General features: G+C 37.1%; 3 protein-coding genes across 4 annotated transcripts; all 3 read right to left on the bottom strand.

Annotated features, from left to right (window-relative positions):
* Positions 1-263: 263 nt before the first annotated feature.
* apoea (apolipoprotein Ea) lies at positions 264-1,933 on the bottom strand. The gene is made up of 4 exons (XM_086063050.1): positions 1,876-1,933; positions 1,654-1,795; positions 1,273-1,560; positions 264-570 (listed from the first exon to the last, which is right to left on the bottom strand). Exons 1-4 carry the CDS (start codon positions 1,916-1,918, stop codon positions 264-266), a joined length of 780 nt encoding a protein of 259 aa, XP_085919176.1. The 5' UTR covers positions 1,919-1,933.
* Positions 1,934-3,622: 1,689 nt separating this feature from the next.
* On the bottom strand, positions 3,623-6,695 carry apoa4a (apolipoprotein A-IV a). Of its 2 annotated transcripts, XM_086063049.1 has the most exons (4): positions 6,038-6,695; positions 5,901-5,948; positions 5,090-5,240; positions 3,623-4,405 (listed from the first exon to the last, which is right to left on the bottom strand). In XM_086063049.1, the coding sequence occupies exons 2-4, from the start codon at positions 5,938-5,940 to the stop codon at positions 3,835-3,837; spliced, it is 762 nt and encodes a 253-aa protein (XP_085919175.1). In that variant the 5' UTR covers positions 5,941-5,948; positions 6,038-6,695; the 3' UTR covers positions 3,623-3,834. The 2 variants fall into 2 exon arrangements, with proteins under 2 accessions (XP_085919175.1, XP_085919174.1); XM_086063048.1 differs by having other exon boundaries at positions 5,901-6,695.
* A 154-nt stretch (positions 6,696-6,849) lies between these two features.
* On the bottom strand, positions 6,850-11,337 carry tomm40l (translocase of outer mitochondrial membrane 40 homolog, like). Its single transcript, XM_086063052.1, has 10 exons — positions 11,270-11,337; positions 10,532-10,746; positions 10,398-10,465; positions 10,187-10,279; positions 9,857-9,958; positions 9,672-9,777; positions 9,479-9,601; positions 8,090-8,166; positions 7,909-8,011; positions 6,850-7,829 (listed from the first exon to the last, which is right to left on the bottom strand). The coding sequence occupies exons 2-10, from the start codon at positions 10,743-10,745 to the stop codon at positions 7,690-7,692; spliced, it is 1,026 nt and encodes a 341-aa protein (XP_085919178.1). The 5' UTR covers position 10,746; positions 11,270-11,337; the 3' UTR covers positions 6,850-7,689.
* Positions 11,338-11,552: the final 215 nt, after the last annotated feature.

Here is an 11,552-nt window from a genome sequence, read left to right as displayed (position 1 = left end):
TAAATTATCAGTGTTTGAAATGAAATAAATTAAAGCATTCAGTGCGTAACCGTCATTAGAAATATTTCAATAGCAGAGTCATCATATCTTTTCAATAATAGTTTTCCCCAGGCATTACTGTTATTTAATGAGCTTTATTCCACCATGTTAATAAATTAATTTCAAATTCATTTTGTATGAGTGAGTTTCTTTATTAGTAAACACCACCATCGTCATTTTACATCTGGAGGGTGGTAGACAGACATATCATTTAGATGCGTGGTTTACAAATTGTCACTGAACATGGAGACAAAAGGCTGAAACCATGTGCTAAGATCCTCCATCTTCTCCTTCAGGGTGTCATACAGGTCCTGTGAGGTATTTTCATAGTGTTTGGTGATGTCCTTTGCTGTGGTCTGAATCGTGTCCTTCATGCTCTCCACCTGGGACTTCAGCAGGTCATTCAGGGTGGTGATCTTTGCCTGGGTGTTGTCTCGCACCTGAGCAAAATAAGGATCCAGACGCCTCTTCAAGTCCTCGATGTTGTCTGAGGTGCGGGACTGGAGTTTCTCCAAATAGGTGGCAACTTGCCTGAAAGGAGAACGCCACTTTAGATAGGCTTCAGGAACGCACAGTACTCTGTGTTATCCGGTTAATTGCTTTTATGGTTTCCTACTATCTTATCTTTCAATTTCACACCATAAACATGATACGCTTGGTCATATTGCCAGACTAGTTTTGAAAGTGGTAATAACAAAAATTGGGACTAGGATATATTTTGTTTCATTTTTAACCAAATGATACTTTCTATAAGGGTTCAAACAGGATCAATAATGGCGTCATGTTCATGATTTAAGACAGTTTTTCTTCAGAGAAAGTGTTGGGAATTATGAATAGTTGAAACAGAAGTCAGCGTTTGCACAAACCCAAAACAAAAAACATGTTAGCAAAAGACTATTAGAACAGCTAAAATGTATTTTGGGCTAATCAGAAGCATTTAATATGAGTTTGAATGTGGTTGGTTAATTCTGAACACATCCAGCATCCCAGTTATAAGAGGGTGTGTACACTTTTGCAACCAAATTGCTTCATTGTTTATTTTTACCTTTTAGACAGATAAAAATAAAAATAAAGATTTATCTTGGTTTCATTTTTTTTTAAAATCACAAAAACCTGATATTTGAACTGGGGTGTGTAGACTTTTTAAAATCCACTGTACTTTCAGTTTATCATGAGTGTATACCTAAACTCTCTGGCTGAACAATATGATGTGATATTAATGTCAACACTAACTTTTTGATCTCCATGACGTCCTTGTTGATGCGCTTCTTCATCTTGCGGGTGTAGGTGGTAACCCTGAGTCTGACGTCATCCGAGTTCTGCTCCACCATGGTCCGCAGCTCCTGGCGGTACTGCTCCATCTGCTCCCGGGCCTCGCTCCCACGCTCGCGGAGCCTCTCGACCATCCCCTGCAGGTCTTTGCCCATACGTTCGGCGGCTTCCCGAGTGTACGGGGCCAGCTTGTCCTCCAGGTCTGCTCTGTATGTGCCCAGCTCGGCCATGCTGTCTTGGATCAGGGTTCTGAGGGGAGAGGATTTGAAAAACAATCTTATTGTCTTGTACTTTGGACAAAGGTGATAAACATAACGTTGTACTATTTCTAGTCAAACTCACTCTAGTTCTCTGCTGATCTGGGAGCTCTTGATATCCCTCACTATGTCGTCAGCTTTCGTATTGAGCGCTGTGAAATAGTTTTGAAAATATTCTTCCCAGGTCATCATCGGGTCATCTTGGAAGAAACTCTTGCCCTGGCAGCCTGGTTCAAACACAGCAAAGGATTTGAGCCAGAATTTCTTATGTTGAATTGAACTAACATGACTTGACGAAAGAACTCACCTGAGATGACCGCTAGGGTGACAATTACCACGAAGACCCTCATGATGTGAACGGAACCGGCGGCTGAAATGATACACACATGCTTAAAATATCAGATTCTTACATAAAAAGTCATATGATGCAGTCGAAAAGCTTACCAAGTAGTTGCAGGTGACGACTAGACCGACTGAGCTCGTCGCTCTGTATTTATACAGATTAGCCGGCGGTGATGTTATGCAGTAAACGTCACAAGGGTGACGGGCGAGCGTTCGAAGTTCCCATCATGGAGTGTGTTGTCAACTTTTATTGCTGTGCGTGTTGTTTTGGCGCCACGTTGCACTCTGACGTACAGTACACATGGAGTTACGGGTCAAAATTTGGAACCTGGAATATTTGATCTGAGATCTTGACTGTTTGTTGTCAGGATCTTTACAATAAGTATTATTAGTAAAATGTGTAAACATTTGACTAATATTGTACTATTCCACAAATGACGATAAGGATATTGTTACATTGATGAAAGGATATTTCATGGAGCTGTATCTGATGCTTCAGGTGGTGATTGTATATTTTTACCAGTTAATATGAAACCAGTAATATTTCTCCACTGGTTACACTTTTATACGGTTTCAATTGTTTTATTTGTATTTACTAATATTTTTTTAAGAACTATTCTTAGGTGGCTTAATGATTTGATAATAATGTGTAATTTTTATATCACCACATTTCTATTGTTACCAATGTTGTTGCTTTGTTTATCTAAGATTTTTTTTTAAACTTATAATTATGTTACTCTCAATTTTGAGTTTTATATTTACATCTGAGACAGGGGAAAAGATAATTGACCAATTTTTTAGATATTGCCTGCTTTGTGACAATACTGAGCAAAGTATGCTAACTTACTTTTCTAAGATTTTACACGATTATTTTCCTAGCCTAATTGTAATATTATTTTCATTATCATTACATTTCTTCTGATTGACTTTGAGAATTGTACTGCCAGCAATGTCCTTTGTTTTGCGTTAAATCTCACCACATTGTTCCACTTTTGCGATGTCACAGTATCACAGATTTTAAAGTCGTAGCCAACATATCACATTTTATATAGCTGATTTTTGCTAAATCAAAATGCAAAGTTTGGGATTATTTGTCACTTTAAAAAAACAAACTGTATAAAAATGTGTGACTGGTTTACAGTCTATGGTCAAATGAAGATTGTTAGCTAAATTAATATAGCTAGCCTAGCGTTAGTTAGAACAAACTGGATAGACACCACCGATTACTTTCAATTGCTTTATTTAACAAACGTTAAGTAAACCAACACGTAATAAGCACATTCATTCACAAGATGCTGATGGCCACAATTTACACCAAGTAATGTGAACACACAGATTGGCTAAACATTAGCCATTTAGCAGCTAGCGTTAGCCTGAAACAACAACAGCCAACCAACATCTATTTATTATAAAGTGGCAAATTTATATATCCATAATTAAAAGTAAAAATGAATACACAAATAAATAAATAAAGATTAAAAAAAGATAGAAATATATTTAAAAAGAAGATAGAAATATAAAAAAAAGATAGAAATATTAAAAAAAAAAGATAGAAATAAATACAAATAGAAAATTATATATATATATATATATATATATATATATGAATGTATGGTTGCTACTTAGCAGATTTTCATTTATCGCAGAAAGTTCTTGAAGTTGTCTGTAATAAATGAGACTACTGTGTAGTTTCTTTCCAAAAGTGCTCGACTTGGAGGTTGATTTGGAACTTGAAGGTTCACCAATTTCATCACAGTGATTGATAAGTTTCATTAGCACAATAAGGACAACAAAAATACCTTTAAATTGCTTTATTGTTTTTTTGCAGTGGGCAACAGGCAAACATGAACAGAAAACAGGCTTAAATCCAGATGAAAACGAGGTAGAATATTGCACTTTTCATGAGTCCAGCTCTTGTGAACTTTTACTGTGTGACCTTAGTGAAGGACTCCCATAGAGCAGTCAGCTGCTCCTTCAGGTTCAGGGTGTCGATGTTGAGCTTTGCCCTCAGCTCGTCCCCGTAAGGAACCAGCTTCTCTTGGATCTCCTGGGTCTTCTCTGTTAGCTGGCTGTGAAACCTCTGCACCAGGGGCATCATGTTCTTCTGGAACTCATCCAGGCTATTCTCCATCTTCAGCCTAAGTTCCTCAGTGTAAGGAATCATCTGGGTATGCAGCTGGTCCACGTTCCTGTCCAGATGGCTCTTCAGCTCCTGGCTTTTCCTCAGCAGGACGGCCATGAGCGCTTCCGTGTCCATGGTCTCGGCGTAAGATGACGCCTCTTTCTTCAGCTCCTCCACCTGCTCCTGGACGTGAGTCACCAGCTCGTCGGCGTACGGCTGCAGGTGGGCTCTCGTGGCTGACAGATCCTTCTCCAGGCGGATCTTCAGCTGCTCGGCCTGCTCGAAGAAGCGCGATGTGAAGTCCTGGGTCACGTGGCTGCGGAGAACATCTGTGAACCTGTTGATGGTGGCGGTGCTCCCAGAAATCAGGGTGCTGCGTGGAGAGACAGACATCATCTATCCATCATCCTCATCAAACATACTTTCTACACATACAGTATATGTAAATACTAGGTGTCAAAATGGGTGTGTTAATTTTGAGTTAAAGTTCCTTTAATGCCACTCATTTAATGGCCACCCCTTAAAGCCTGCACTGGGAGAATTTAGCTGTAATAAATGTAATGATGCATACATTTGTGGAGACCGGGGTGGAGTTGTATTTTACAATTTTAAAAGTGTGCAGAATTTCACAAATTACTTCATGTTAAAGATTGGATAGCTCTTAATATGGAAAGAAAATGCAATGAGCTGTCACCGTCTTACAAATGCAATTATGCCATCTAGTGGCAGAAAAATGACCTATTTTATGTTAACAAGCATATAAAAACTCAGGGGAAAAAATATTTATTGTACATTTAGAACAGATGTAAAATTTGCAATTAATCGCGAGTTAACTATTGAAGTCATGCGATTAATTACGATTACAAATTTTAATCGCCGGACACCCCTAATACATATGCATACATCTACTGAATTAAAACAAATCTACTGTTTTTTTTTCCACAAAAGTCCAAAAATCCACCCCACCCCAAAAAAACGACTCCAGACTATCAACGGTTCTTGGGAGCCCCCTAGTGGCCTCAGGTTTAGTTCACTTGACTATTTCTGGGTTTCTTACTTGACTTCCTTTCCAAGATCCGACTGTCTGATCAGCGCCAGTGAGTCTCCAGCTGTCGATGTTGCCTTGGCAACATAGTCCCAAAAGGCGTCTTTGACCGTGTCGATCTGCGGCTTGGGCAGGCTCTGCTGCGTGACTTTGGCATCGCAACCTGGAGACAGAAAGGTTCACTTCATCCATTTTCACCACCACTTATGTTTAGGATCACTGGGAGTTCACTACACAAAAGATACAGTTGAGTTGCATTAATTTTTTTCCAACTCATTCACTGCCATTGACGGCTATAGACGTCAAAAAATAATTTTTACTATTTCTATTAATTTGACATTTTTTCCCACTTTTGTTAACAAGAGTATGAAAACCTAGATTTTTTTTATTATTATTGTACATTTAGAACAGATATAAAATGTGTGATTAATCATGAGTTAACTAGTGAAGTCATGCAATTAATTATGATTAAATTTAATCGCTTGACGCCACTAATTTTTAATAATCTTCCCCCCCTTTAAAAAAAAAAGGGGAAAAGATTATTAAAAATTAGGGATGTAAATTTTTTCATAATTAATCGCATGACTTCACTAGTTAACTCACAATTAATCACACATTTTTTATCTGTCCTAAATGTACAATATATTTTTTCTAGGTTTTCATACTCTTGTTAACAAAAGTGGGGGGAAAATGCTAAACTAATAGAAATAGTTCAAATAAATTTTTGACATCTATAGCCGTCAATGGCAGTGAATGAGTTAAGTTCAACACAATTGCATTGAACCTTCTGAATCTATTGTGCCAAAGTAGAACCTCGACTTACCAGCGAAAACAGCCAAAACGAAAACCAGAAGGAGCTTCATGACTGACACTGCAGATGAGAAAGCAGATGGATTTTGAGTCATTTTAAAAGCAAAACAATCCCAAACTTTTTTTCTTTTACCTGTTTGAGTTTCTTACCTCAGTGGATGAGCTGCAGTTGTGAGAGATGCTCAATTTTGTGAGTCCTTCTGCAGCGTGCATGCTTGAGTTTATATGGAGGCAGCAAAAGAGTAAAGTCCAGCTCAGAATGCTCGGTTGTCACTTAGGGTTGCGATGTGGCGCAACTGAAGAGCTTTGATACAATCACTCTGCTCTGAAGACCCTCTCAGACTTGAGGTCAAATATTAACAATTGATGAATATGCAAAATTGCTATGTTTGAATTTAGAACAAATTTCAAACTGAAGTGTTGCTGCATTAAATACATTTGAGCGTAATTAATGAAAAAATTATAATAGAGAAAAATCACAAAATTCAGAATAAAAAAATAATATATATTTTAACCTTTTTTAAATGCAGTTGGAAAAATACACATTTCATAATTGAGTAATGTGTGCTATATTTTAAATTATTATATTTTTTTACTGGCTTGTATCATCTCCTAAGATTCTATTTTTGCTTTTTGAGAGAAAGACAATTTATTTGGTATACCATAAGTGGCAATGAGGAAATCGTATCCTGACAAGATAAAAGGTCACTCAATCACATGTAAACAGTGATGAGTTGTGACATCATTGACAACACGTTAATGGATAAGATAACAAGTCAGCTACTATTTCACTGTTGCTACAAATGAATGCATCATTTCTTCAGTGCAATCGATATCAGTGGGCGGAGTAAATGTATATGGTGACAGCGTAATTTAACTTTAGGTGAGTGAACTATTTCTTACTATTACTTTTCTTTGTCTAATCACTTTTCATGGCTAAATAAAGCAAACAAGAGAAGCCATTATTATTTCGTTTTTTTTTTTTGTTTTTTTACAAAATGTATTTTTTTCCCCACCGGTTCCAAGAGGTATCATACAGTTAACATATGCTACTCTACATGTATACAACATAAAACAAAACCAAATGATTAAGAAAACTGTCGTGAACAAAAACGACATCATCATTCATTTCAGTAAAAAAAAAAAAAAAAAAAAACTCAATGAACTCACAGATAAATAAATTATTTCCGAAAAGTGTCAATTTATACAATGAACATGAAAACGGCTAGATGGTCTGTTAAAACATGAGGTTCATCAACATTAACTCAATCACTGCCATTGACGGCTATAGACGTCAAAAATTCATTTGAACTTTTTCTATCAGTTTAACATTTTTTCTCACTTTTGTTAACAAGAGTATGAAAAAAAATTGTACATTTAGACCAGATATAACATTTGTGATTTATCATGAGTTAACTATTGAAGTCATGCGATTAATGACAAATAAAAAAATGTTGATGCCCTAATTTTAATAATCTTTTCTTTTTTTGAAAAAAAAAAATGATTATTTAAAAAAGAAAAGATTATTATAAATTAGGTCGTCAGGCGATATTTTTTTTTATTGTAATTAATTACATGACTTCAATAGTTAGCTCACGATTAATCACAAATTTTATAACTGTTCTAAATGTACAATAAAAACTTTATTCTAGGTTTTCATACTCTTGTTAAAAGTGGAAAAAATGTTAAACTAAAAGAAATAGTTCAAATGAATTTTGGACGTCTAAAGCCGTCAATGGCAGTGAATGAGTTAAAGTGATAAATTGTTGCCTGCGAGGTCACTTAACGTGCAGCCGTTGTGTTTAACCGATCGTAACACCAAAACCACACTGGAACTTGTTCTTGTTATGGTTGAGGAAGGAGCAGAGCACCAAGGAGAGAGGCAGGGGCAGCAACTTCTTTTCTAGAGTTGCACCGACCACCCAGTTACTGTCTACTGAACCTGGGAGAAGGCAATCATACGGTGTTTTCGTTAACGTTTGTACGCACATGCGTAACGCGGCTAAGAAAGCGTACTGTACCTTTAAACTGTAAATTAGCTTTGGGCACATCTAGCTGGTAGCCGAACGACACGCTGGTATCTTGCATGCGAGTGCTCGCCTCAAACTCCACGCCGACCTGCAACTGCACAATATTTGACGGTCAGCGCATCGTGAAGCGAACAGCGTGAATGGAATATAAACAAACAGGAGGCTTACTAACGTGCTCATTAGCTTTGTGGTAGTAGGTGGCGTGAGCACCCGCCGATCCCAGCGTTAGCGTAGCGATGTAGTTGGTGCCTGAGTTCAGAAGTTCATTAATGTGAGTGTGTGGCAAGGTTATTACTGTATAGTTCATGAAAAATAAGGAAATATCTAAAACTATCAAATTGAAGAAAACTGTTTTTTTGGGGGGGGGGGGGTTCAAATACCGATACCATCGGGCTGATACTAGGCCTTATTTTAAGGTATTGGTAGTCGCGAGAACTAGAAATTAGAAAAATAGAAAATTGCCATCAATCTCATGCAATTTTAAGGCAAAATGCTATATTATCCGTCATTGTTTTTCGGGGGAAATTTTATGTATCAAAAATACTGGTGGTATCGGTTCTTGGTATCGGTGACTGACTACTAAGGAGTTGAGTGTTAGTCCTTTATCGGTCTGGAAAAAAAGGTGGTATAGAATATTCCGAATTTTCCTATATGAGCCTTTAGGTTGATTTTAAATTTATTTACTTTACAGCCATAAAGACGAAAAATTGAATTTTGTAGGAATTGTAATTTACCTTATACTATACTTTGTGACTTTTATTTATTTATTTATGTTACATTCCACAAATATGCCATATATATTTTAAAAACTAATACTAAAATTAAAAAAGTAAAATGAAAATAAAAATAATAAAATAGGGCTGTGCAATTAATCGAAATTCAATTACAATTTCAATTTTGTTTCCAGTTTTTTTTAATTTGTTTTAATATTTTTTACGTTTAAACATTTTCTTGTACCCAAAAAATAATCGTTTGAATAATCGTGATTTCAATTATTGCCAAAATAATTGTGATTATTTTTTCCATAACCGAGCAAAATGAAATAAAATAAAAATGAAAACAATCAACCACCCCAAAAACTCATTAAAACTGAAAAAATAAAAAAAAAAAAATAAAAAAAAAAGACTAGCAGGAAAAATCCAAAACTATTATAATCCTGGTCTATGTACCACAGTATAATGTGGTTAACCTTTAATAACCTTTAATTTTTCTTTTATGTGTCAGTTGTACAGTAATCATCAACTGGGAGGGACTGATAACTTGAAGCATGCTTTGTCTTTTTTTTTTTTTTGCAGAGGCTACAGAGTATCTATACACGAATTGCCTGCAAAAATTTTTTTTATAGACTTTTTTTTTTTTAATTCAAAGATGTTTATAAGATAAGCTCAAGTCTGTTTAAAGCATATGGGAGGGGTATATATATATATATATATATATATATATATATATATATATATAAATAATACAGCCACCCAATTTGTTTTTTTTCCCACTATGATAAAATTGGTTCACCATACATTAAAAATGCCATATGTCCTGGCCCCAGTTACCATTACCTCACCTGTGTACCTGCCAACCAATGACATCACAGCACCCTCCTCTGACGGCCTGCGATGGTACACCAGCTCCCCTCCCAGAGCCAGCGCAGGCGTGAGGGCCTGGAGGTAGTGCGTTATGACGATACCTGTCAGGTGAGCCAATACGTTAAAATGATTGAATATGGAGTATAAAAGTGAGAAAGGTAGGTGACCTACCAGAGCCAATGAGGACATCAGGGTTGCCAAGAGTAATCGTTGCAGTAAAATCGTTGCCTCTGAACTCTGCATCGCCTTGCCAGTTTACAAACTTGTGTTGCTGTGTCTGGAAAATATCGAAATAATTGAAACTTTAATCACGGCTTACTATTTTTTCAGGCCGTTTATGACATGATCAAATGTACCTGGAAGGCCATTTTGGATCGTACGCTGTTGCTGATCTGGTGGATGACTTGAGCATTAAGGCTGCCAAGGCTGTCCATGTCACCCACCATGACTGGAAAAGACTGAGTACATCCATTTCCCGGTTTGTATAGTTTTTTTACAAGAGGCTCTCAAAATCAAAATAGTAATGTTTTTGAAAAGTCGGTCTAAATTAAAATGTGTTTGTACACTGTTAAGACCATGCCAAAGCAACAGGTGGTGCTATAACATTAAAATACTAGCCATTTTTGAGACTCCTGAAAAGGTGCTATAATAAATAAAAATAAAAATATATTTAAATGTGGCCATACCTCTGCTTGACCGGTCTGCTTCAGTCCAACATATGTGGCACCGAACCTGTAGTTGGAATCCCCCAAAGTGCTCAGCAACACGGTGTGGTTCACCTGAATTTTTACAAAATAACTGTGAGTCTGGTTTCCTTTTAATCATAACGTATAAATTATTGATTAAGACATTTCCAACTGGCAGTGTATAGTAAACATAAAAACCAAGTCAACTAACCTGGAAGTAGTTACTAAGGCCCTTATTGACGACGAGCCTGACGCCTTCCATCTGCATCGGGAAGACCTCTAGGCAGGGTGTACTGTGATTTAGTGGGGGTTCACTGTATATTATTTGACGATCATCTTGTTTACCTTTGCACTTGCGATGACACTCGTCAAATGTACCCGGATTAGGCAGAGGGTTCATCCCTTCCTGCGGCTGCACTGAGGTCAGCCCGGTCGAGGGTGACACTGGAGACACCGAGGGCATTCCAAAGCCTGGTGGCACCGTCAAGCCGGGACCAGGGACACCCACGGAGGATGGTGGCGGCGGGTTGGGGGAGCCAGCGGCTAATACACTCCCCATTCTGCAAGGTCAGGAGGAGAGAGAAGGTCAAGTGCCATCATGTTAGTTAATATTTGAGTCGACACATACAAAATTAACATCTCTCAGGATTAACATCTAGTGGGCGATCAATAATAGTTCTACGTAACACTGGCATAGATAGATGAACAAATTAGGTAAATTATTTGTAGTGTACTGATTACATAAAATGGTAAATTGACACTTAACTTCGATATAGTACTGCCTAACACGGGATAAATGTGCCAATTTGGTTAGATAAAAGTATGCCAAACAAGAGTAAACAAAACTGTTTAATACATATTTGCCACATGTAATAATCACTTTGCTAAACATGCCAATAGAATGGGCAGCTAAGCTAAGCTAGCTCATCTACATCAACCGCTATGCACGCTATCAAATGTTTGCGAGCCATTCGCAGCTTTGGAGGCTTAATTAAGGTTTTTTTCTTTCTTCCTGGAAACCACTGCTTTAAAACAGATAACAGTTGAAAAACTCAACAGAATGAATGAACGAAAGGTACTCACGTTGTAATGTCAGAGGACGCTGCGACCGGAAGTAAAAATCCAGTTGTGCCGATTTGATTGGATAAAAAGTAAAGTTCCTCTAACGGGATTGGTGGGCATACTCACGTTGTCTCACGCTTGTGAGGTCACCTCAAACACATCATTGGTTGAACCAACACAGAGTAGACAAGGGGCGGAACAGTACATTAAATTTAGAAACGTCATTGTCTTTTTTTCTGGAGGTACTAACACACCTTACATTTATATTTTTGACACACTTTGAATTTAGTTTAGTTTAGTTTTA

This window comes from Leptonotus elevatus, chromosome 19 (assembly GCF_054856555.1).
Source record: "Leptonotus elevatus isolate MCC_2025b chromosome 19, RoL_Lele_1.0, whole genome shotgun sequence".
NCBI lineage: Eukaryota > Metazoa > Chordata > Actinopteri > Syngnathiformes > Syngnathidae > Leptonotus > Leptonotus elevatus.
This window is presented reverse-complemented; position numbering and strand designations above follow the sequence as displayed.